The 26,575-nt window shown below is 36.9% G+C and overlaps 2 protein-coding genes and 1 long non-coding RNA gene across 3 annotated transcripts in view; 1 reads left to right on the top strand and 2 right to left on the bottom strand.

Annotated features, from left to right (window-relative positions):
- Positions 1–1,781: 1,781 nt before the first annotated feature.
- On the bottom strand, positions 1,782–4,972 carry LOC114356054 (uncharacterized). The gene is made up of 4 exons (XM_028309137.1): positions 4,653–4,972; positions 3,440–3,781; positions 2,362–3,234; positions 1,782–2,103 (listed from the first exon to the last, which is right to left on the bottom strand). The coding sequence occupies exons 1-4, from the start codon at positions 4,833–4,835 to the stop codon at positions 1,801–1,803; spliced, it is 1,701 nt and encodes a 566-aa protein (XP_028164938.1). The 5' UTR covers positions 4,836–4,972; the 3' UTR covers positions 1,782–1,800.
- Positions 4,973–5,364: 392 nt separating this feature from the next.
- polybromo (protein) overlaps positions 5,365–26,575 on the top strand; it is a 31,499-nt gene continuing 10,288 nt past the window's right edge. Inside the window, exons 1-15 of the mRNA XM_028309138.1 lie at positions 5,365–5,609; positions 6,142–6,291; positions 6,420–6,591; positions 6,854–6,984; positions 7,201–7,455; positions 7,929–8,096; positions 9,812–9,917; positions 10,535–10,766; positions 15,286–15,395; positions 17,239–17,486; positions 18,026–18,302; positions 19,009–19,273; positions 20,126–20,224; positions 20,701–20,862; positions 26,207–26,413. Coding sequence (XP_028164939.1) covers positions 5,484–5,609; positions 6,142–6,291; positions 6,420–6,591; positions 6,854–6,984; positions 7,201–7,455; positions 7,929–8,096; positions 9,812–9,917; positions 10,535–10,766; positions 15,286–15,395; positions 17,239–17,486; positions 18,026–18,302; positions 19,009–19,273; positions 20,126–20,224; positions 20,701–20,862; positions 26,207–26,413 — 2,708 coding nt within the window. The 5' untranslated portion in view covers positions 5,365–5,483. The remainder of the gene's footprint in view (positions 5,610–6,141; positions 6,292–6,419; positions 6,592–6,853; positions 6,985–7,200; positions 7,456–7,928; positions 8,097–9,811; positions 9,918–10,534; positions 10,767–15,285; positions 15,396–17,238; positions 17,487–18,025; positions 18,303–19,008; positions 19,274–20,125; positions 20,225–20,700; positions 20,863–26,206; positions 26,414–26,575) is intronic.
- Positions 11,157–14,546, bottom strand: LOC114356055 (uncharacterized). The gene is made up of 2 exons (XR_003656157.1): positions 14,257–14,546; positions 11,157–13,908 (listed from the first exon to the last, which is right to left on the bottom strand). It is a non-coding gene; the product is annotated as an uncharacterized LOC114356055 (long non-coding RNA).

Here is a 26,575-nt window from a genome sequence, read left to right on the forward strand (position 1 = left end):
GAGCGGCAGGATCTTATGCGTAAAATCAAATAGACCGGTTCTCGAAAACAGCGGCGCGGGAGCGGGCAACGAGCGGGCAGCGCACGGTGGGCTGATATTAGAGCTTCATAGACTTAGCGTCGCTCAAAAATCAAGCGCCGAATTTTGAAAAAATAAATATGCCAATGTGTTCCTTTACCAAAAAGGAATATTTTATGTTATGTAACGTTTCTTGATAAAGTTATTATTTAATAAGTTATTGACAATTTCCTTTTTTTTTGTATGGAGCTCAACATTTATTTTTATTTTATTCGTTATTCTCAAGCTTTCTTAAGAAATTGACTTTTGTATTATGTAATGCAACATATAAGCTATGTTATCACCAAGTGTCGCATTTCGGAAATCTTCGGAACATTGTCATTTTGGACTTTAAAATAAAAAAAAATAAAAAAATTAAATAACTGCCAAATTTTGTAAATATAACTACGCCAATGTGTTCCTTTGCCAAAAAGAAATATTTTATGTTATGTAACTTTTTTTGATAAAGTTATTATTTAATAAGTTATTGACAATAATTACTTTTTTTTTGTATGGAGCTCAACATTTATTTTTATTTTATTCGTTATTCTTAAGCTTTCTTAAGAAAATGCTTTTTGTATTATGTAATGCATCATATAAGCTATATTATCACCAAGGGACGAATCCCGGAAACCCTCGGAACATTGTCATTTTCGACTTTAAAATAAAAAAATAATAAAAAGAAAACTGCAATGTTATGTACTTTCTTCCGTACTATTCTAACGAGGTGAAGAACTAAGCACGTTTTTTATAGTGGTGTTCCCAGGAGGCCTAATCCACATGATTACTAAGGTTACTATAATACATATAATATTTGTTTTATGGAAATTAAGCCAGTTTGAAGTTAAATTTATTGGTTAGACTCAAGCGCCACTTTCTGAATCTACAAAAGTAAAGTTTTCTTTCTCAGTATCAGCCTAGACATGAAATTGATCATTTATAGTGGACTTTTTGGTGGTGTTGAAAACCTTTCTTGATGGCAATTACGTCTAAATTATTCATTTCTGTTGATATGGCTTTACAAATATCACATCGCTGCTTGTGCCATTTATCAACGATATTATTTTTCTATCTATCAAGTGAGAATCAGTTATTACGAGATTGTTTTGCTTCCAGAATTTTATTACGATCTATTAAATTTTCAATTTCCGCGTCCATTAAGTTTTTTTCATTGTTAACATTAAAATAGGTCGACAATAAATTAAATGCAGCTTATTTTGAATAAAAAAAAAATTTCTTAAGAAAGCTTGAGAATAACGAATAAAATAAAAATAAATGTTGAGCTCCATACAAAAAAAAAGGAAATTGTCAATAACTTATTAAATAATAACTTTATCAAGAAACGTTACATAACATAAAATATTCCTTTTTGGTAAAGGAACACATTGGCATATTTATTTTTTCAAAATTCGGCACTTGATTTTTGAGCGACGCTAAGTCTATGAAGCTCTAATATCAGCCCACCGTGCAGCGCACTCCTTTTTTTTGCCCACAATAAATCGAGCGAGCGCTCCCGCGCCGCTGCCCGCTAAATTCGAGGCTGAGGCCTTAGACTGACCATAAACTGCCCATATAATCTTGAATTATTTCAATCCATCTATTGTCTTCTAGACATTGTAGAGGTATCTAAATATTTCTTATTTAAATAGCTTTATGACTAATCTATGTAATGGTAAGTTTTAGTAAAAATAAGTAAAACTCATAAAAATAATAATAAAAGGAAATGTGCATGAAATGTATATTTTACACTAGATTTAATTTCGATGGCTTGACTTGTGGATCAGTTGTGTTCAATACTTTTTTAAGTTGGTACAGCGCTTCTTCACATGAACTCTTTAGAACACCCAAGGTGAGCAACTGGAGATAAAGGATATCTGGGTTTTTGCTAGTTATTTTCATCATCTTATCATCCACGCGCAGTTTTCTGAACACTTCATACTTCACCCTCTTAGCGACTTTGTGGTGCTTCGAGTTCAAATGCTTCTCCATCAGCTCCCAGTAAGGATACAGTTTGTTGCATGTGCCGCAATGAAAACGATTGCGCACCTAAAAATAGAAAGGGTTATGAGGAAAATGTGTTATTTTTTTGTGAAGTTTCTTTTTTATTTGCATAAAAATCTGAACAAATCTTTTGTACCTATTAAATATTGCTAGCTTTTGCCCGCGACTTTGCTCGTGTGAAATTTGGTCTATCACAGTAAACTTTATCGCGCGTGTCTCTGATTAAAAAACCAGGATAAAAACTATCCTACATCCTTTCCCGGGACTCAAACTATCTCTCTTCAAATATGTTAAAATACTTACTATCCTTATGAACTCTCCCGGTATATCCAGCACTCTTAAATTAAGGAATTCCTTCTTATGGGCTGAGGTGCTATAATGCTCAAAATCGTAGTCAAAGCGGTAAGGAGCATTGCAGATAAAGCATTTCGTTACGTCATACTGAAAGCGTTTATCAATATTGTATACCATGACAAAAGAATGGATGTCGAGGCAAACGGTCTTGTTGATGCATAGAAGGTTTTCTTCTTTCATCACGTACACAGCATTCAGCCGTTCTACTATAGACCTGTGTGTGTCCGTGCATGTCTTGTGTATTCTACTAGATTTTTTCCCATCCAGCTCCAAGTTGCCTCTATGCCGTGCGCCTCTTACGTGTTCTTTGAACAATTTCAAGTGGCCCGATATAGTTGTCGTGCATAATCTGCAGTACCCTTTACTCCCGCCTGAGTTGAGTCTTATAAAATTCTTGCTCCCATACTCCTTTAGCTCTCGTCTACGCTGCCCGTGATCTGTCAACTCACAGAACACCACTTGATACTTGTCATCTTCCGAGTCACTTTCTACTTCTTTAATAGGTTTGGAATTTTCATGGATTTTTTTATGATCGTGCATAATTTGGAACTCTAACTTCAGCACACATTGGCACTCATTGCATATCGCCAGATTCTTATCGTCAAGCCTCTCGTAGTCATATTTCAGACGTTCCAGAAGAACCTCTTCAATTTTTTGCTTAGGATTCAGGCGATCTTTTATCGCGGTAGCGGTAGCATAAGTGGTTTCGAAGATACAATCGGCTTTAAAGTCGATATGCTCTTTACAAGTCCAATGGTCCTGGAAGACGGACATTTGTAGTGCTTCCTTACAGCATAAGCAGTAGAAGCGATCATTGTAGAGCTGAAACCAGTATTAATAAATAAGTGCAAAATTGCCTCTTTTCAGTTACGTTTCTATGCCTAACTTTTCACAATCGAAAACCAAAATTTACGTGGTAAGTAGGTAAGTACCTTTAAGTATTAAGTTAAATAGATTTGTATTAACAATTATTCACCTTTATTAGCTGACAGTGCTTTAAAATTATAGTATCATAGTTCGTACCAACCTTTCTGTAGAACTTATCGCCTTCGACAACCACCTTAGAGCCAATCAAGTTTATGATATGGTCCCGTGTCCTGCAATGCTCTACCATAAAATCGCCGACGAGGAAACCACACACCAGACAAAAATTTTGATGTGTTATACAGTTCCAGTCTTTTTCCTCCACGATAATGTCAGTAACTATAACGTACTCCAGTTCTCTTGTACAGGCGGTGTTGATTAGTTCAGCTTCGGTCTTCGGTTTCGCTTTGCTGGCTTTATGGTCATCGGTAGCGACATGGGTGTTCATCACCTCGATGCTTGGCGCTACATAATTGCAGACTTCACAATAAAATAGCTCTTCCACCTAAAATCAAAAATCAAAAAAATATTTATTCAGTTTAGACCACAAGTGGCACTTATGAACGTCAATAGAAAATAATAAAAAAAGAAAAGGTAGCCCTTATGGGGCACTTTACATGTCTCCTTATCTTTTGGGCCCTACCAGCGCTTCGAGACAAACATATGGCAAGTGCTGAGAAGAAACGCCGGAACAAATAAACTAAACTAAACTAAAAATAGGCAATAGAAAGAAGTAAGTATTTCGCGCCTAACTAATACCTTTAAACGATTACGTAAGTAATTTAGCAATCTTGCAAACTAATGGAATAGGCTAAGTATTTTTAATAGCTCGAAAAATCGAATTGCCTAAAGTGGGAATCGAACCCACGACATTTCGCTTGCCGGGCGACTGCTCTTAACCATCTAAAAAATTTTAGTAAGTAACTGCATTAATTAATGTGTTTATACTCGCGTGTAAGCGAAATAATATAAGAGACTGGACAGTTTGACGTAGGTAAAATGCAAGACCGGAAGAGATTGCCACGCAGGCTTATGTTCGCCTTTTCGGCCTTCTATAGTACCACTCCCTAGTAGGTACACACAGTAAGTAGGCTATGAATATAGTGAGCTTCTGGGATCCGTATGTACTAAATTGCTATGTCAACTAAGCATTACAGAAGTAGCCTAACTTGTGTACTTAGAAAGCTCTTCCTACTAGAAAACTTAGGTCTTAGACCTATTAATTAATTACTTACGCGTACGTAGGTAGTTCGATTATATTAAATACCACTGCCTCTGATAGACTAGAGGGTCGTGCATTGAAGATATTAATTATTATTATGACCCGACCGCTGACGATGCAATGATGATGATAATAAAATAAATAATATACAAACCTTGTAGACGATGTCCTTCTTAAACTTGTGATTTTTAACCTGGGACTTCAGCAACTTCCTGTGATTTTCCCAGCGAATGTGCTTGTCCAAGTCGGATCTATCCCTAAAAGCCTCCACACATAACAAACAATAAAAATCTACTTCCCCCCACAAAATGAAGTTTCTATAATATTTATTACCCATTTCGATAATCTTCGTCCACTAATTCGTGAGAAATGAATTTGTGGATAGGTACGGAAGACAGGCATAAAATGCGGGTAGGGTGGATAATTTTTTTGTAATCGGCAAGTTTGTTGGTTCGTAAAGTGCGCGGGGCGTTTCTATCGGCAATGGATGGGCGCAGCAACAAACGAATCACAGATGGCGCTTTAATAGTAGGTTCTGTCTCAAAAGAATACATTACTACTACATTATTGTAGTGTTTTTATTGTTCTCTAGCTAGTGCTGGCTTTTATTAATGTTATTATTTATTGGGCGGTGATTAGCATTATTTTTTAAGGTTTTTTATTTCTTTAATGATTCCACTTGTAGATCTTCTAGCTACAACAGCGCTATTTTGAAAGTTGCCAAGAAAACTTCTCGTAATCTGTGATCAATCAAATGTCAAGTTGAAGTTGAAGTTTATGATGAGATGATGGCCGATCCGATTGTCAAATTCGTCTGAAAAAGGACGCTATCTATATTGGCTTTATTTTTGTGATTGTCCAATTTTCCAAAATACATGGTTTTCTTTCTGTAAAACTGTAAGTGTAAAATGTAATCTGAAATCTGAATCTCATTGCACAAGTTTTACGCGATCTGTATCCGATTAGAAACGGGACGTAGGTAACCATGAGTAAAAGACGCCGGGCGTCTTCTGTGGCCAGCCGGGGGGCCGACGGTGATGATAGCGACGATGTAGAGCTCAGTAACCCTGGACCGCCGCCATCGGCTAGGAAGAAGAAGAAGTTGGATCCAGTAAGTAACCGCTTGAACCGAACCCGCGTAAGTATGGTCTGTTTTAAACGGTGTGACGCTTCAGTCGCTGCCCTGCGAATAAGGAATGTTTTTAGACGATAATTAGAATGAGCGCTGTTTCTCCGATTTTATTTCATTTGCATGCTGGAAGATCAAATTGCATGATAATATACTTACCTACATTTTAAAATACTTTCTATCAAATAGTTAAATAGGCCATGCCAATGTAACACAACATACACATAGGCTCTGTTTGTAAGGAATTTAAATAGTTTTTGTTAAGTTTGATTGACAGCATGGTTTTATTTTTATCCTAACCCAAGTAGACTATCAGAAGTATGTAAATTTCCTAATTTAGTAGCAACCCCGTCACTCGTACTAAGATTACAAACATCTAGTTAGTGATCAATCATTCATAGCCCGACTCATGGCATGCCTTCAATATTACTTGATTTAGCATGGAGTATAACTCTTCATCTAATTACTTAAATTTTTAGTCACATGAAATCTACAATGCTTCTGTGGTTTTTAGGGAGAGATTTGCCAACAACTGTACGATACGATAAGATCTCACAAAAAAGAGGATGGAACTCTATTGTGCGATTCATTTATACGAGCTCCTAAACGTCGTCAAGAACCACACTATTATGAAGTTGTGTCCCAGCCTATTGACTTGTTGAGGGTATGTGTTTTTTAACAGTTTTACGTAAACTAATAACATTTAAAAATATTTTTGTTTCTGTTGATCATAAACACACCTATTTGATTATAATGTTTACGTCTACTTCAATCTCTTTTTATTTATTTAAGGTTCAACAAAAACTAAAAACGGATACGTACGAAGACATTGATGAGTTGTCAGCCGACATTGAGCTTCTCGTGAACAACGCGAAAGCATTCTACAAATCAGATTCAGTGGAGTACAAGGATGCAAATGACTTGTGGAAACTTTACACGCACAACAGACAAGCTCTCGAAAATGGTATGTTATTTTAAGTGTTCAATAAGTATTGTGCATAAATAATGTTACATATTTTTTGTGTCCAGGAAATTAAGTGGAGTGTCACTTCTTTGAGACAAACCTTTAATTTAAAGATATTTTAATGTAACAATAACAAACAAATAATTATAATTCTTTTACCATCAGGGCTGCCTGTAAAAAATAAGGACTTCTCAATTTACCCTCTAATTTATTAATTAAAAATTAAATCCTTATTTATATTATTTATTTATTATTTATTCAGGAGAAGAAATCAAGACTCCAAAAATGTCTCGTAATGGCTCTTCAAGCCGTAGATCTGATGTGGCTGAGGATCTATCAGAATCGTCCACTAATAATGAGGAGGACAATGTGTTTGAGGAGTTATTTAATGCTGTAAGTTTATCACAAATATTATTCATGACTAAGCATGTTGGGGAATTTGGAATTCAATGTATTTAATACGAAATTATCTTGTTGAGTGATTAGTTTTTTATTTTACTTTTTATTATTTCATCAACATCATTAATTTGTGAAAATATTTCACTTACGTCAGCAGTTTATTGTAAAGAAATAAACACAGAAATATTCAAGCAACAATTTTTTCTTCAGGTCATGACAGCGAACGCCGACGGCCGTCCTCTCTACCCAGCCTTCCAGTTCCTACCATCAAAGCGCCGCTACCCAGAGTACTTCAGTGTCATCGAAAACCCCATAGACTTGAAGACAATCGCACAGAAAATACAGGGTGGCGAATACTGCACACTACTTGAGCTGGAAAGAGATCTACAGATGATGGTCAGAAACGCCTGCCATTTCAACGAGCCTGGCAGTCAGATTTATAAGGATGCTAAGACACTGAAAAAGGTAATTGATCAATTTTATTTTATACTACAACATAATCGGAAATTCAATAAATTGATTCTACAACTTTTGACTTTACTTGTAGGTTCAATTCTTCAAAGCCAACTGTATGAGTGATTACTGTAACAATGTTCAATGCTAAAGATTTCAAATCAAATCCCCTATTTTATCTATTTAGATAAATTCTAGGAAATATTCAACTAATTTTTATCCACAGTGACAAATCCTATGTCTTGCATCTTGCATCACCTGATGGAAACTGATGATCAGACCGAATGCGAAATCTTTTTCTATTTTTACGATTGGCTGATTCACACATCCCTATTTAAGAAGTCCCGATTTAGACCAACGACAATTTGAATCTATTTTGGAGGCTTGCCTACCTCAGACCTAACATTTTGATTTACACCAAGAGGTTTGACTCTGTTCTCAAGTGTTTCCTAATCCTAGCCTCATTATTTCAAAACCCATTCCAGGTGATCACGGTACGCAAGCAAGAAATCGATCAACACGGGCGCGGCGGGCCACCGAAGACCTCCGAACGGATCCGCAGCAAACGCACGTCCCGCGTCGGCCCCGTGCCCTCCAGTAAGGCGCTGGCGATCATGGAGCCGCCGGGGTCTGACCAGGAGCCCGATGTTAAGGTAGCTTTGGTTGTTTATAAATTTTTTTGTCCGTGCTTTTAACCTTTTCAACGCCAATGACGGATACATGCGTACGTCAGGTTGACCGCCAACGACGGATTAATCCGCCTTAAAAATTATGTCAGTAATAGGCTTATTGAGTATTATGTAAACTGAATAGTAAGGAATACAATGATTGATGTCATAATTTATCAAGCACTAGCTTTCCGCCCGTGGCTTCGCCCGCGTGGAATTTTGTCTGTCACAGAAAAACTTTATCGCGCGCGTCCCTGTTTCAAAAACCGGGATAAAAACTATCCTATGTTCTTTCCCGGGACTCAAACTATCTCTATGCCAAAGGATGATGGGCACTTTTCTATGGAATCTGGGCGTAAAACCAACAGAAATGTAACTACTATTATTTGTTAGGACTTAATATCAGAAATATATTTTCATATAAATAACTACCTAAAACTCCCGGGTTTGCTTGGAAATTGACATAATGTGTAATAGTAATAGGTGCTTTATTGCGCAAACAAAAAATATTATTAATTAATATACTTATCTACTTACATTTTGAACACATTAGTTATTTATCCATTATTATGTCCAACAGTTCAGGAGTGGGGCCAACAAATGGTATATTTAAACCATGTTCTACATTATATGCGTAGGACCATACCTAGGTACCATTTAGAGAAATGACATGAACACAGTCATGTTTCAATGGGATTTCTACCAGTTGTTGTGTTGTCGCATAATCGAACACGGATCGATTATTAATCGATATTGCCAAATAACGATTTATCGATTAACAATTCGATTAATCGATTTTATTGATTACTATCATTTGATTGTTAATTCAATTCCTTATTTTCAGCAATGTAATCGATTATTGCAATCGAATAATCGATTATGATTTATTCGGTATACATGCTTAGTAAATCGATAGAATCGATAGTAAGATATGATACAATACTCTCAATATGATCGATAAAAGCAATCTAATTGACCTAATACTATTTTTATTACCCTAGTGTGATGTGAAATACTATGGAAACTTTGCATATTCAACGACCTCTATCTCCGTATCCCCGAGTATTTCAGGATTGTTGTTATACTATGAAATGAAGTACTAGTATTAAGCTTTAATTAAGTATACTTTTTGTTTCTGTTGGTTTAACGCCCAATATGCCCATCATCCTTTCATCAAAATCGGTTGCGAGGTTTAAGCGGGAAAGCGTAACAGACAGACAGACAGACAGACAGAGTTACTTTCGCATTTATAATATTAGTTGGGATAGCGTCAGAGTGATGGCTTTTGTATTTGACGTGGCGCTGAAAAGGTAAAAAGATTTTCTGAACTTAGTAAAAAATTTAAAATCAAATCCATTTATTTGCTTCATAAGCGGTACAGCATATTTTATGTCAATATAAGTAACGGGATAGGTCCCTTTAGTAAATGTATGTTACTGCCAGTACCATACACTGCTGGTAATAACTAATAGCTTGCGTGATAGGTCCTTTTGTAAAAATATTTTTTTTTAACGTCTGGCAAAGCCGTTTTCTTTAACTAGTAACTAAGCAAAGCTTAAATAAGACATAAAATAAATAACCCAAGAAATTTTACACTGTTTTATCTAGATACAACAGTGTAAAATTTCTTGGGTTATTTATTTATTTATTAAGTGGTCACTCATTTTTTCCTTTTTCCTTATCCCAAGTTTCGCTTGCAGCATTCGGAGGACAGCGCGGGCGACAGTGATGAAGAGAAGATCGAAAATGAAGATTCACCGCAGTGGAAGCTGTTGGAGACAATAAAGAATCACCTTGGTTCTAACGGTACGTTTATTGTAATATACTGGGTCAATTTGTTAAACTCTTCAAGTACCAGCGAATAGAGATGCAATAGAATTTAATTTGTTATAAACGAGTTAATGCAAATAGTAATCGGTGATAAAAGAGGTCTCAAAATGCTTGTGACACGAGTGGGCTCACCACAATAGTCGAGCGTCAGTAGGGTTCGAACCCGAGTTCCTCATCATATTAATATACTACTCATAATACAATACGCTTGGAAAGACCCAAACCCAGCGCCTAGAAAGAAGGTTGATCGTTCATTTACCTATGGGGCCGTCCATATATTTCGTCATTTTAAATTAGGGGGGGGGGGGGTTGGTCNGCCCCCCCCCCCTTCCGCCGCTACTGATTACATATAATACTAGCTGCCCGCCCCGGCTTCGCCCGTGGTACTTACGTGTATTATACATATAAACCTTCCTTAAGAATCACTCTATCTATTAAAAAAAAATAAAAAGTGATTCTACAAGTGTTTTAATTTTGTCAAACTGGTAATGACGTCAATTTTGGGAGAAGGGGGGGGGGTCATTAAGAAATGACGCTAGGATAGGTAATTTATGGACGGCCCCTATGTAATATTTTTCCTTACTCTTATTCAGGTACACCAATGGCCGAGCCATTCTGGAAGCTGCCCTCCCGCAGAGCTTACCCAGATTACTACAAAGAAATCAAGAACCCCGTCTCTTTGAATCAAATCAAGAACAAAATCAGACGAGGCAGCTACGGAACCCTGTCCGAAGTGGCCGGAGACATGAACATCATGTTTGAGAACGCTAAGCAGTATAATGTGCCTACTTCTAGGCTGTATAAGGATGCTGTTAAGCTGCAGAGGTAGGTTTTAGATTGCATTTTTAGCTAAAGTTAGTTTTAGGCCCAGAACACGGTGAAACGCAACTGCAACGAAACTGCAACTTCTAGTTACTTTTGAGTTGCATCTAAGTTTCTACCATAGTGTCCGTTGAGAGAGCACACATGACGCGACCAGTTTGACCAGTTCAAAGTTCAAATTGATTACCATTCTTATGGAATATTACTCTGATGAAGGCTACTGAAAGAGTTGAACTCTGATCCTATGACATTTTGTTACTTTTTGAAGTTATTTTTTAAATGTGTTTGGATGTCAGGTCTCGTTTTCTATAGCAACGTTGCAGTGTTTTGAAGATTGAGGAAAATTTTGGACCATGGCTACTAAGTGCAAAGGATTTGTTAATGAAAGAAAGATTATTATAATTTACACTTATTTATTTAAAACACTTAAAACTAACTCATACATCTACAATTACATACTCTTGAAACTACAAATAATGAATACAGTTCATCCCTGTGATGACTTTATTCCCTTCACTGGTACCAGCTATCAGTTCACCACTGTAATTACTTTATTCCGTTCACTGGTACCAGTCATTAGTTCACCACTGTTCCATCAATCAGTTCATCACTGTAATGTCTTTGTTCCCATTACTGGTACCAGCTATTAGTTCACCACTATAATGACTTTATTCCGTTCACTGATTCTAGAAATTGTTTAACACTGTGATGACTTTATCCCCTTTAGGTACCAGTGACTTCACCGCTGTGATGACTTTATTCCCTTCACTGGTACCAGCTATTAGTTCACCACTATAATGACTTTATTCCGTTCACTGATTCTAGCAATTGTTTAACACTGTGATGACTTTATCCCCTGCAGGTACCAGTGACTTCACCGCTGTGATGACTTTATTCCATTCACTGGTACGAGCTATCATTTCACCACTGTTATGACTTTATTCTGTTCACTGGTTCTAGCAATTGTTTAACACTGTGATGACTTTATCCCCTTTAGGTACCAGTGACTTCACCGCTGTGATGACTTTATTCCCTTCACTGGTACCAGCTATTAGTTCACCACTGTAATGACTTTATTCTGTTCACTGCTTCTAGCATTGTTTAACACTGTGATGACTTTATCCCCTGCAGGTACCAGTGACTTCACCGCTGTGATGACTTCATTCCATTCACTGGTACCAGCTATCATTTCACCACTGTTATGACTTTATTCCGTTCACTGATTCTAGAAATTGTTTAACACTGATGATTTTATCCCCTTCAGGTACCAGTGACTTCACCGCTATGACGACTTTATTCCATTCACTGGTACGAGCTATCAGTTTACCACTGTAATGACTTTATTCTGTTCACTGGTTCTAGCAATTGTTTAACACTGATGATTTTATCCCCTTCAGGTACCAGTGACTTCACCGCTGTGATGACTTTATTCCATTCACTGGTTCCAGTAATCAGTTCAGCACTGTGATGACTTTATTCCCTTCACTGGTACCAGCCATCAGTTCACCACTATTCCGGCAATCAGTTCATCACAGTGATGACTTTATTCCGTTCACTGATATGAGTAAACAGTTTACAATGCATAAACATAAAAATTACATAAATAAAATACTTAAAATAAAAAATGGAAAACATACACAATAATCTTAACTATTTACAATTCATAAAAAAAAATATTTAAAAAATTACAACTAATGATATTTACAATGAAAGATTACAAATTAAAACTAAGGCTAGATGATTTTCTACTTTCCAAGCCGGTGCTTAATATGGTCTTTTATGTGATTTTCCACGATTGTAAAATCTTGGTATCTAATCAAGGACTCATAAATCATAGTTGTTGAGATAAATGTGTCTGTATGTCCACCACCGATTGTTTTATTGTGTGATGACTTTATTTCCACTACATGTTGAGTTCTCTGTGTTGCCAGTTTATTTCTGTGATGACTTTATATCCACTACGGGTTGTTCCATCAGTGTGATGACTTTATTATTCCCGCCACAAGCTGTTCTCACTTGACCACTGAGATGTTATTTTGCACCACGGATTGTTCCATCAGTGTGATGACTTTATTATTCCCGCCACGAGCTGTTCTCAGTTGACCACTGAGATGTTATTTTGCACCACGGATTGTTCCATCAGTGTGATGACTTTATTTCCACTACAGGTTGTTTGTGTTGCTAGTTTACTCCTGCGACCACTGAGATGTTATTTCCATCATGGATTGTTCCATTACTGTGATGACTTTATTATTCCCGCCACAAGCTGTTCTCACTTGACCACTGAGATGTTATTTTGCACCACGGATTGTTCCATCAGTGTGATGACTTTATTATTCCCGCCACGAGCTGTTCTCAGTTGACCACTGAGATGTTATTTTGCACCACGGATTGTTCCATCAGTGTGATGACTTTATTATTTCCACTACGAGCTGTTCCATCAGTGTGATGACTTTATTATTCCCGCCACAAGCTGTTCTCACTTGACCACTGAGATGTTATTTTGCACCACGGATTGTTCCATCAGTGTGATGACTTTATTTCCACTACAGGTTGGTTGTGTTGCTAGTTTACTCCTGCGATGTTAATTCCACCAAGGATTGTTTCATTAGTGTGATAACTTTATTATTTTCGCCACGAGCTGTTCTTGGTTGACCACTGCGATGTTATTCCACCACGTATTGTTTTATCAGTGTGATGACTTTATTCCCTTCACTAGTATCAGCAATCAGATCACCGCTGCAATGTTGTTTCCACCACAGATTGATTCATCAGTGTGATGACTTTATTATTCCCGCCACGAGCTGTTCTCAGTTGACCATTGAGATGTTATTTTGCACCACGGATTGTTCCATCAGTGTGATGACTTTATTAATTTCGCCACGAGTTTTCAGTTGACCACTGCGATGTTATTCCACCACAGATTGTTTCATCAGTCTGATGACTTTATTCCCTTCACTAGTATCAGCAATCAGATCACCGCTGCAATGTTGTTTCCACCATAGATTGATTCATCAGTGTGATGACTTTATTATTTCCACTACGAGCTGTTCAGTTGACCAGTTACAGGTTGTTTGTGTTACCAGTTTTTGACTGCGATGACTTTTTCATTAGAGATTGACTTCATACCGTTTATTTGTTACATCTGAAACAAAGAAGACCTTATATTAGAACTGACAATAAGGAATAATAAATCAAAAATAAAATATTGTCTGTGAGTCTCTATTATAGAAGATGGAATAACATACAGAGGAATAAAGTACAACTTATTTTGTACAATACACACCTCTAATCCATATCTGTGATACACACACAACGAGTAATGATATTCGACGACTTAAAATTATAGATGAGGCGTTTTGCATACTTATTCCGAGGCCGCAAAGTTTTGGGGTTATAATGACAAAGTATTATTTAAAATCTACGTCTATACATTGTAAATTGTAATAAATGATGTGATGATGGTGCAACGTAATAATGTAAATCAACTTACCGTTCTCAAATAGTTTTAGTTCGTCTTGCAGTCAACCACAAACTGCACATAAAATAACACTGTTCGAATTTATTTTACAATGTTCACTTTAGATCCGCTTGTTACAATGGTATATTGTCCTTCCACTATGTTTCACGCTCACTTTAGTAAAGATTCCACAAAAATCAACACAATAAATAATTGTTCTTGCTTGACTCTAAAGGTTGTTGACCCGAACGGTGCGCGAGCGCGAAGCGAACTGACAGATCGCGCCGAATGACGCTGTTTTATACCGGCGTGTGGGCAGTGTTGCCAGTATAGCAACTTTTTTGCACGAAGTAAATAAAACAATTGAAAGGTGTAATATCCTAAACAATTTTTGTTATTTTCAACTGTTTCACTTTTCTTTTATCTATTGTTTATGTGTAAAAATTATGGTGTTATGAAATAATATGGGTAGTTAAAATACCACGTGCAGGCTTCGTAGCTAGACATAGTTGATTAGTTTGTATGATTAAACAACTTGTTGTATGTTGTCTATTTTAATATTAGAATTTATTGTCTGGTTAGATACATCGATAGATCTTTTGTTGATGTCTTTGTCGAATAGACAAGTTATTGTAAGATGTTTATGAAGCCTAAACACAATGTGTGTTAGGCATAGTAATCAAATTGATCCTCTCTTCTTCTTTGTCCTAGCAATTTCCCAATATTTGGGGTCGGCTCTCTTTGTTCTGGACAGGATATTCTGTCCTGGGTTGTCGAAACATTTGTTTGGGCAAGTTCTAAAAGTCCTTGGCCACCAAAATTTATGAAATTGATCCTACAGTCTAAATAAATAGGCGTCAGAAAAGAGAATTGATTGAGAATTCTGCGCAGTAAATACCATTGCGGTTTTGATCCAGAGCGCTAATAAAACCTTACCTACTGTCAGCATCAAATATATCTTACAAATTACATATTTGTAAACTTAAAGATATTACGAACTTTTAAATTATTTTACTATAGTTCATAGACATATTTGATGCTGAAAAACTGTTTAATTGACAGACTAATGCAACAGCGCGTTCAAGAGCTGCTAGACATCGTGCAGAGTTCGTCCAGTGATGAAGAGAGTTTGTCTTCGGTGAAGAACCAAGTGAACACCCCCAGACCTAGAGGCAAGTAGATCATCATCATCATTTGAACCACAGGACGGCCACTGAACATAGATCTTCTCCAAGCAAGTAGATCGACGTCTCAACTGACAGATTTCCAAGTCTCTGATTCGCGACCTACGCCAATTTATTACAGACCATATTATATCCTAACAAGGGCTCAAAATTGTTCGCACGGGATCTGTCCATTGGCTAAAGTTTACTGACAAAGCATGTAGAATATTTTACGTCAGTTGAAAAAGTTTGAAGTAATTAATTTCTGATTGTAATGAATCTCCAAAGTCCTGAAGCTGTGGCAGACATAAGTTTGTATTTTTGTAGGTACGTTTTGTGGTAAGCAGATGTTATTTTCCAATTTCAAACCATGTATATTCATCATTTATGCACTGAGCACGCCCCTGATCTCAAATTATAGAACTGCGGGACTACTCTCTACATAATTTCGAATGTATCCATCTCTCTTACGCAAAGCGAGATGTTAGCATGAGCAACAGTGACAGATAGAATCGACAGCTTGACAGTGTGAAGATTGAATTTGAATAGTCTCCAGGGATTCCAACAGTTATTTTGGAACCCCACGCATTCATCACAATATTATGGGAAGAGTTCGAAGTATAATATGGACTTCTCCTATGTTCAATTATTTGTGTTTTGTATTATCTATAACAAACTGCAGATGTTCAATTTTATAAAATGAATGTTTGTTTGTTTGTCCCGATGCGTTCCCAAACTGTTCATCCGATTGCAATACTTTGGTGAGTTAAATGTCCACACACCCGCCAAGGTTTTGATTTTGCACACATTAAAAACACATACATACAACGCGAACGAAGTCGCGGGGAACATTTAGATTCAGTTTTTTGATGCATAGTCAAAACAACAAATTGGCAAATTTTGTTACCAGTGGTAAAATATTAACAGATTGTAAACTAATAGTTAAAAATTGTACTAAAATTCATACTAATCATCGTAATAAAAACGCATTTTTCTGATATTTAACTTGTCATTAAAGACATTGGTTATTTTGACTGCGGATAAACCAAAAACTGCATTAGTCATCAGTATTTAACACATAAAGGGTATAATGACTAATCCGCAAGGCCATTAAAGCCTTTCTTAGTATGTAATAGATAAGACGTACATTTCTATTATGTATTGTTTAAAAATGAATCACTTAAAAAGGGTTAAAAGATAAGAAACAATAGGCTGTAAGCGAATTGGCATACCTACCTAATGATTGTTAAAGTATGTTTAGTCACTTTTGCTAATGGTATTTTTAACATTTTAATAACACGTGCGCTGTTTTTCTCGCAGCTCCGTTCGCGTGAATTCTTTTATTTAAATGACATTTTACACAGATTTATTCTACTCTGCAATATTGTATTTATTTTATTATGTTAAAAAAGCAAGGTTCGGAACCTTTTAATGTGTAATATATTATTTTACTAAGTAGGCAATCTTTTGAACTTAATTATTGACTACAAAAATACTGACACCTACGATACGATTTGATTTTTATCCTGAACTATTTAAAATCGTTTAACTCATACAATTTCGGCGCATGTTTTTAGATCAATTCTTGTAGTTCCGTTTTAGAGCGCTTTCTCATTCAGGTCAGGCAACTTTAGCAGCGTGACAAATACGTGACAGCATCGCTGCCGATAAATAATATCATACTATATGACCGCGGATACCTGCCTTTACATTATCAAAACACCGCTGCCGCGCTGCTGTCGCGCTTCTGACGCCCTATTGTGAAAGCGGTCTTAGGATTCGAATACAAGTACAAGTCTGGCTTTTCAGACTTGTACTTGTATTCCAATCCTAAAGAGTACTCTATTCCCAGGTCGTCCGCGCCTGAACCCCACTCCAGCGTCGGCGCCGTCACCCTCGCCGTCTCCAGTGCCCAAGCCTAACGTGCCTCTCAAGAAGAAACTGCACTACATCGCTAAACAACTGCTGGAATACACCTGCCCTGACGGCAGGCAGCCCATGCTTCTGTTCATGGAGAAACCCAGCAAGAAACTGTACTCGGAGTACTACAATGTCATCGAGAAACCCATTGATATGATCACCATTGAGGCTAATATTAAGGTGAGTGACTATCCGGTCATCAAGTCTCCTCTAGTGCTTACACAATGTGTCTCTCAAGAAGAAACTCCATTACATCGCTAAACAACTGCTGGAATACACCTGCCCTGACGGCAGGCAGCCCTTGCTTCTGTTCACGGAGAAACCCAGCAAGAAACTGTACTCGGAGTACTACAATGTCATCGAGAAACCGATTGATATGATCACCATTGAGGTGAGCGACCATCAGGTCATTTAGTCTCCACTGCAGTGTCTAAGGCCAAAGTGCCTCTTAAAAAGAAACTTTTACCCTTTGGGTAAGGAACCGTTCAACCAAGCAGCGCGCGAGGTCCGTTCCGACGCATGCCATTTCAAAATTTGACGGTTTCATTTCGATAGATTGTAATCTTTCGAAAAATAATGCAGTAAATTGTAAACAGTATGTTTTTGTTTCACAATATTTCGAGGTAAAATTGTAATCTAACGGTTATTCAAATCTTACGGGGACATATTCATAATTTTAATACGTACATCTAAACATTTAACGTTATCTTATTTCACAGAACGACCGCTACAATACAATGGAGGAACTAATATCCGACTTCCGGCTTATGTTCGCCAACTGCCGACAGTTCAACGAAGAAGGCTCGATGATATACGAAGACGCGAACCTTCTAGAACGCGTCATGTTGGAGAGGCTCAAAGAACTCAGCAGTGGCACTCATGAGAGGAAACAGAACTTGAAGAACATCAAAGTTGTTAAGAGCAAACAGCTGACGCAGTTTGAACAGAAGCTGAGGACGTTGTATGACGCGATTAGGGATTATAGGGATCCCAAAGGTATGACTATTTGTTACATCATCATCATTATCATTTCAGCCATAAGATGTCCACTGCTGAAGATAGCCCTCCCTCAATGATTTCTGTATTAACCCATTGGTAGCAGTCTGCCTGCATCCAGCGCCTTCCTGCTACCTTTATGAAGTCGACGTTCCACCTTTGTTATGTATCATGGTGTTGATATACAGCTATCTCTCATCTTTCTCTAGACAATGTACAGATCGAGCTCTTTTAGGGTCAGTGCCTGAGATATGGGAGTGGCACGGGAGAGAGGGTGTTTTTGTGACGTCAACGGTTAGTGAGACTTAAGATTTGCTTCACACTTGTATGCTCTGTCGCTTCATAAATGTCACCTCTCCCGTGCCGTTTCTTACCTTATCGATTTCCAAAGTTTGATATTATTAGAGACCGGTAGATCTATTCTCATAAATAAAACACTGGATACTTTCACATTATATTGCCTTAATTTAAGTAGCAAAAGAGCGCGCAGAGTCGTCCGGCGCGCGTACCTCTATTCTCACGTATTCTAGTGTAACATTGACATTATGTCAATGTCACTATGACAGCAGCTTATTGACTATAACGATACCGTTATTTTAACGTTTTAGATTTTTCATAATGAACAATAGAAAGTAACATAAGTATTAACTCTAAGATATAAGCTTCATTTGAATACTTTAATCAATCATATTTACATTTTTCACAGCCAACCGCCAACTAGCCCTAATCTTCATGAAGCTGCCCAACAAGATAGAATACCCTGACTACTACGAGCTAATAAAAAACCCTATAGACATGGAGAAAATAGCTCACAAGCTAAAGAACAACGGCTATAGCTCCGTGAACGAGCTCGCTTCCGACTTTATATTGATGTTCGATAACGCGTGCAAGTATAACGAACCTGACTCCCAGATATACAAGGATGCGCTTATATTGCAGAGGATGTGTTTGCAGACTAAGCAAATGCTTAGGTGAGTGTTTTATTAAATTTATTTCTCGTTGTAGTGCATGACCGAGAGTTCTCATGCTATACAGAAGAACTACAGCTTCATGTGAATGAAGTAATAAGTTTTTAAGTTATCTGACCATACATATTAGCTTAAGTCAGCTAAATAGGGATGTTTCCTAGGTAAAAAAGCAAGAGTTTTAATTAGTCCGTCAGTTAGCTTATCAAAAACTACTCGACACGTATTTTTCACTTTTTAAAACTAATGAAAATGTAAAGAGATAAAGGGTGCCAAAGTTCTAAAGAAAAGGCCCGTGACGTCAGTGAGTGCGTAAAAGTGCAGCACTTTGTGACGTCGTGCGGAACTTCAACGCACTATAACTTTGTACTTACTTGTTTGATTGACAATTAAAAATATACGTGTCCAATATTTTTTTATATCAAAATTGAAGGACTAAAAAATTTTTTTTAGGATCTAACTAGCCTATTGCACGAATTTGTTTATAACTGTGTTTCAAGTCTACAAATAATTCTTAGTTTAAGGCTTACTTGCACCACCTTACTTTGACCGTAATTATAACCGTAACCGGTGTTTTTGTTTAGAGTTTGACCTACTTTTGACGTTTGTATAGTTAATGTAGTATGGTGCTCAACCCAGCCTTAAATAAAGCAAAGGCAGTCAGACTAGAGAGTCATAAAGTCCAAAATAATGAAAAATCTAGACTTGCTCTGCCCTATTAAGGGTAAATCCGACATGTATCAATAAAAAAGTAAACATTTTATACCCATTATACAAATGAACATACCATTATTTTAGTATAGTCTGTATAGGATTTATTTAATGTAGTGACAGGATCCTCTATAATTGTTACGGCAGGGAGGACGAGGATTCGGTGCCAGACGTGCCGGCCGCGGTGCAAGAACTGCTGCTCAATCTGTTCACAACAGTCTACAATCATCAAGATGAGGAGGGCAGGTAAGGATATTCACATAGCTATTTGTTTTGGCATGTATACGATTTTTCTCTTTTTTCCTGTAGGCCTGGGATGCGCCCCGCGATAAGCGTTTATCACGCCATTTTATCCATTTAACGCGATAAGCCAATACATTTGTCGTCTAAAATGATAAGAATTTATCACGGCGCGCATCCTTACTCTTAGATGAGACTCAAAAGCGACATTTATTATGTAGGACCGACGACCTGATAAAGGTAGAAGGAAGGCGCTGAATGTATGCCGTTGCCAACCGTGCGATGTGGAAGTCATTGGGGGAGGCCTATGTTCAGCAGTGGACGTCCTATGGCTGAAATTATGATGATGAATATTTAATTGACTTTAACAGTCGGGTCGCATAAACATTCTGAACTAAATTAAATTACTCAATGTTGGTTATAAGACTTAAAATTGTAAGTATTTTTCCGATTAATCTTCTTTTTTTTATTGTCTTCCACAGATGCTACTCAGACAGTATGGCGGAACTTCCAGAACACGACGAGTCAGCTAGCGGCGAGAAAGTGCGCGCTATATCGCTGGACTTAGTCAAGCGCCGTCTCGACAGAGGCCTGTATAAGCGGCTAGACCACTTCCAGCAGGATATGTTCGCTGTGTTTGAAAGGTATGTAAAAACTATCCATTGAGGGTATAAATCGCATAACTGAGTATATTTTCTGCGGTAGATAGCGGCGCGGGGCTTATTCCACTATTCCCCATTGACAATCCCCATCAACGGGGATTAGTGAACTTTTTGTTCACTATTCCCCGTTAACGCCAATTGGAGCTTATAATGTTAAAAATAAAATCCTAATATAGGCTTATTCCACTATTCCCCGTTGACGATCCCCGTCAAATCAACAAAAAGTTCACTATTCCCCGTTAACGCCAATTGGAACTTATAAAATCAAAATAAAATCAGAAAATTGATATCTTCGTTTTAATTATTTAAATTTTCATACAAATCGGATTTTATCTGGGGGCACGGCAAATTAAAGCGGCACGGCCGTACCATCCTTTTCTCGAAGCAATTCAGGCCATTTTCGACCGCCTGTAACTTCGTTGTGGATAAAACTAGAAGGCTGAATTTTCATTAGCTATGCAGGCATTGTAAAGATACGGTATATTTCAAATTTCATTCAATTTGAACCAGTAGTTTAAGAATTATAACGGGTCAAAGTTTCTTAATTTTGTCACTCACTGACTGACTCACCGATCATCAAATTTCTAAGGCACTTCTAGCAGACCTAGAAGCTTCAAATTTGGAATGTAGGTAGTGTTTGGTGTATGAATCAAGGAAAAACTAAAATATTTGGGGGCACGGTAGTGCAACCGCCAAGTCGAGTAAAATTTTTCAATTTCGGTCCAGTTTTCTAGATACATAACTGCTGTCTACAAAATACAAAAAGAAATGAGATCCCATCAAAAACAATACTTGTCAAAAAANACATATTATCTATCGATATTAAGAATAAACCATCTCATAAACCTTATTATTACCGAGATAAGAGCAAGGTGCTCGTATAATAGGCCCGGGGCGATAACAGTGAGTGAGGTGCGTCCCGGCCGACCTTATATCGTAGCCATTCACTCACAGCCGCCGATTTATTGCGGGAAGCTATCGGGAACCACTAAATTGAACTAGAAGTATTTAGAGGTTGAGAAAAGTTTGTGTGCCAAAGGAATTTACTCAAATATTCTCTGCAACGCTCATTCTCAATAAGTACCTAGTCAATACTTTTTTGCAAGTCAATTAAAAAATAAACTGAGAAAAAATTTATAAACACACATTCGTCATAACTTTTATTCAAATATTTAATCTATTTAAGTTAATTTTCCGTGATTACAATCAAGCAACGACAAAGAAATAAATATTATATCCATGATCCGTCGATCGAACTACGATGCTACGAATTGCTACGGCGTAGCATCGAGTAAAACATTCAATTGTTGTAATTTTTAATTTTAAAATCACATTGCAATTTTTTTTATTGCGATATTAATTAATTCGCGTATAAATTTAAAACACAGACACTCAGCCGAATAAATCACGAATGATTAAGCACTCAAGGAAAAAAGTTTCAAAGTACATTTTCCCATCAATTAAGTGCATTTTAATGAAGGTGTTAAAAGGCCCATTATCTCGGTGTACGTGCCGCGGACATAAATCAACGCGAGACAATGCTAATGCCGGAATTAAAAAATACTTGGTTGCGGAGAGCCGCGTAGCTAAAAGAGAACCGTAAACTTAGTCATCACAAAAAACTTTTTTTTGTTCACAACAAGGAAGCTCTTGGCCTATATCTCACCTGATGGTAAGTGATGATCAGGCCGAAGGTGAAAGCGAGCTTCACCCGGAATCCTCAACCACAGAGGAACTGGCTATCTTACCTCTAACTGCCGGAACACAACAATGCTGGTAACATTGTTGTTATGGCGACAGACTTAGGTAAAATGGTGGACTTCCTTAAGAAACAGATGCCTCTCAATCACAATATTAAAAAAATAATGATAGATTAAGATGATAACAAAAGAATATTACAAGCTCTATGATAATATTACAGCAATTTCACTTTATTAATTAGCCCACGACTTTAAATCAAAGTAGCTATTCGTATAATTTTTCAAGATATTTAAATGTAATTAAAGATTCATGACGATGAAATTGTTTCTTTCATTTTCATTAAAAATAGGGCGGTCTGTACCTTGCCTACTGATAAAAACGTGTTTGGGCATGACTGCTTTCTACTTGGCTGTGTGGTCGGCTCAGCACAATCTTTGCGGGCAGTTAATGAATTACTTTTGCTAATTTTTCACAACCAAGGGGCGCATTTAGGCGCTCTTTTAACAGTTTATTTTTCATTTTCTGTTTTGTTCAATCAATATTATGATATTTTATTAGAATAATTTACAATTTATGGTGTTTTATCTAAATAGTCACTTAACCCTCCGTGTACGAGGTGACTAAAAGTTACGTCCCGTACCAGGTGGGGTATGACATACCCCAATATACAAAGTGATAAAATTTTTATTGAACATTTCGTTAGGTGGAATTTTATATTTAATATTGATTATTTACGTATGCTAATTAGGTGTAAGAAAAGCTCTGAGCTGAAAATGTGTATTATAACATTTTTATCATAAAATAACAAAAAGACACAATTTCCGTTATTCTTGTAATTGAGGAATCAGTTTCTTATATATAATTTTTAATTAGTGCCTTTAATTATGACAACCGTTTTATTTAACAAAGTACAAGATATTTACTTATAATTTAAAAGTAAAATAAAAACTGGAAGGGTATAAATTTATTTTGATTATAGGTTTTGAATTTACTACAATTCTGATGAAAGAAAATGAGTATGCTCAATGCATAAAATGGAAGCGTAACAATTTTATTTATTTATAAAATATGCTATTCCATTTCAGTAACCCATAAATTGTATCACCAAGTATAAATTGTAGCCCATAAGTGTATGTTCACTTACATCTTCGGATCTCAGTACTAAACTTCCAGATTCGCACTAAAAGTCATCTCATTTGACTAAAAGTGCTTGAAAATTTCAGATTCCGTGAAAATCACGAAAAATATTATTTGTATTGAATTTAATTCAATTAACAAAGCTAAAAATATATAAATTATACCAAAACTGTTATATTATTTTTTAACTTTTTTAACAACGTCCCGTACCAGGTGGGGTGTGTGACACCCACACGCACTTTAAAGGCATGTAACTCAGTTGGTATTCACCGCTGGACTAATTTAGTAACGCTGATCGAAGCAGCAGCGCCATAATTCCAGCTACTGAGAATTTCAAATTCAGTACTTGCAAATTTTTAAAATTATGGCGATTTTTAAAGGCCTGGGGTGTGTCACACCCCACCTCGTACAGCGAGGGTTAATATAACTATTTTTCTTTTTAATCAGTATTCATTTATTTTAAAACCCGCTGTCTATATTAAAATAGGACTACGATTGTGTAATGTGTTGACTAACGTGAATAAAATAGGAATGTTTCATAGCACTTTTTTGTAATATTTGGTTTGGTTTGTTTGAAAAGTAAATGTAATAATTATACAAGTTTTTCATAAACCTAATCCGCCCCAGTCCACATAAACCATCTAAGACAATATTATGATGTACTCGCGGGCGGCGCGCCCTCGGGCGATGTCTTAATTAATCACCAGATTAGAGGTGAAATACTGCCGAGATAGCCGCGACTTAAAATAAAACACACAAATGCTAATGTAGTTTTTGCTGGGCTTAAAATTTCATTCAGAATCTCGGCTCTTAGTCAAGAAATGTACACTCAATGAAAGACGCAGCAAACGGACATTTGAAAATGGTCAATTATTGAGACTGACCAATATTATTGTGTTTATAAAACTCATTTATTTTTGCAAATAGGCTTTTAAAAACACTTTTACACGTATCAGTAACATTAACCTACCACTGATTCGGGACAATAAATGGGCTAGAGCTGAGAAGAAGCAGCGCAAGAAACTCTGTCACTATTGTCAGCCTCTTTTCAAGGGTTTAAAATATACAAAGTCATTAAGTATTGGTGCGAGCCATTTTTATCTTTTATATTATAATCATCAATTTTTTTCAACCCTTTGGTAACAACAACCATTGTACACGATAAAATATGTGTACCTAGTACTCATCAATAAATATTACATCTTTATTCTGAAGAAGCGTAAGCATAGCTTTTATGTGTTTCCTGTGAATTAAGAACTGTGAGACGACGATGTATGTACTCGCTGCCCAATTTGAAATTGAACAACACTTTACTTTCAATATTATGTGCTCAAATCATAGGGAATAATTATTATGCAAGGTTTTTTACTTCTCACATTTCAGTAGCCTTAGCATTATTAAATCAATCAGTGTTTTTCTTTAACAAAAATCGATGCCTTTTTCCCATCACATTTTCCTAAACCTACTCATTCTCCCGTAATACTTTCAGTTATAAATAAAATAATCGATTCAGTCAATAAATGAAAACACGAATTACACCCGCGGCCATAGCATGCTGACCGCAGACGAGCGTATTAAATTAATTATCCTGCTTTCGCCTCCGAGATTTATTTTACCATGTAGTACCCCTGTACGACAACCCAATCCGCACACAATATTCAGCGTAGTAGTATTAAAAAACAAAAGAGCGGGCAACCCCACCCCTACCACGCTGTGGGCTCGGTGTCCGAGCGGTCTCATTCCTTTGTGCGCACGCGCAACGACCGCACGCAGTATAAGAAAAATGCTTAAGTGACGTCACCAGGACGTTTTTACCGACAAAAAACGTAATTATTTTAAGTTGTGCAGTGTAGTGACGAGAATTAGACCCAACANTGGCTAAGTCAATATATTTATGTAAAACGTTAAAAGATTTCCTGGCCTGGACTTGGTATTACATGGATCTCACAACTTTTTACCGTAGAACAACTGAGTTGCATTACTTGGTTTTTTTGACAAGTATTGTTTTTGATGGGATAAAATTTATTTTGTATGAAAATTTAATTTTTTTTTGTTTTAAACTGTTTGTTCACTTATCTTCGTTGACGGGGATTGTCAACGGGGAATAGTGGAATAAGCCCTAATATATTGGGGAATAGTGAACTTTGTAAATAGTGCAATAAGCCCGGTGCGGGGGGGATTTTGTTAGCCTAGTCGCAGACTACACACGGTGGGTCGATAGTTGGGTCGGGCTATTAATATGGACATGTATGAAAGTGCGCACATTGGTATCGGCCCATTTTTTATACAAATTAAATATCGGGCCCAAATATCGGCCTGCGCTCCCCGCATTCTACAGAATTTTATTAAGTCTTAAGTCAAAACATCAGCGAAACTGCAGAAGTGGTTTGTAATCTACTATCTTAATAACCATGCTCACTTGTCGGTGAAGGTGTCAGACTGGCCGACTCGGACTATTTAAAATCCGCAAACTATTTTTTTGTTTCAGAGCGCGTCGCCTCTCGCGCACCGATAGCCAAATCTTCGAGGACTCCGTGGAACTCCAAGCGTACTTCGTGGAACAGAGGGACCTTCTCTGTCGGAATACCTTATCGTCGCCCGCGCTGTCGTTCACTAGAGATACGCTTACAACGAGCGTGGAGTTGGTTAAGCAGTGTAAGCTGTTGCAAGAGAATGAAGATGAAGATGATACCAAGTAAGAGCTATACTTACTTTACTCAGAAAGTTTGGGGACGTATTTTAGTTTGTTTAAAATATTGGACAGATGTTGATGAAAGTTAACAATGGAATATTTTTGTGTTCAACATTTCTTCGTTCTTTAGCTTCAAGACTTTCAGCTCTTCTTAACCTGCATCTC

The sequence above is a fragment of the Ostrinia furnacalis genome, unplaced genomic scaffold (assembly GCF_004193835.3).
Source record: "Ostrinia furnacalis isolate ACB-3 unplaced genomic scaffold, ASM419383v2 OfSCF2617, whole genome shotgun sequence".
NCBI lineage: Eukaryota > Metazoa > Arthropoda > Insecta > Lepidoptera > Crambidae > Ostrinia > Ostrinia furnacalis.

What these genes read in the sequence shown, in the direction of transcription:
- LOC114356054 (XM_028309137.1), bottom strand. Translation starts at nt 4,835, where the DNA reads ATGGGTAATAAATATTATAGAAACTTCATTTTGTGGGGGGAAGTAGAT. An exon ending in AGAAGGACATCGTCTACAAG is followed by an intron (nt 3,782 to 4,652) that starts GTTTGTATATTA and finishes TTTTGATTTTAG; the next exon opens with GTGGAAGAGCTATTTTATTG. An exon ending in CGGGAGAGTTCATAAGGATA is followed by an intron (nt 2,104 to 2,361) that starts GTAAGTATTTTA and finishes TTCTATTTTTAG; the next exon opens with GTGCGCAATCGTTTTCATTG.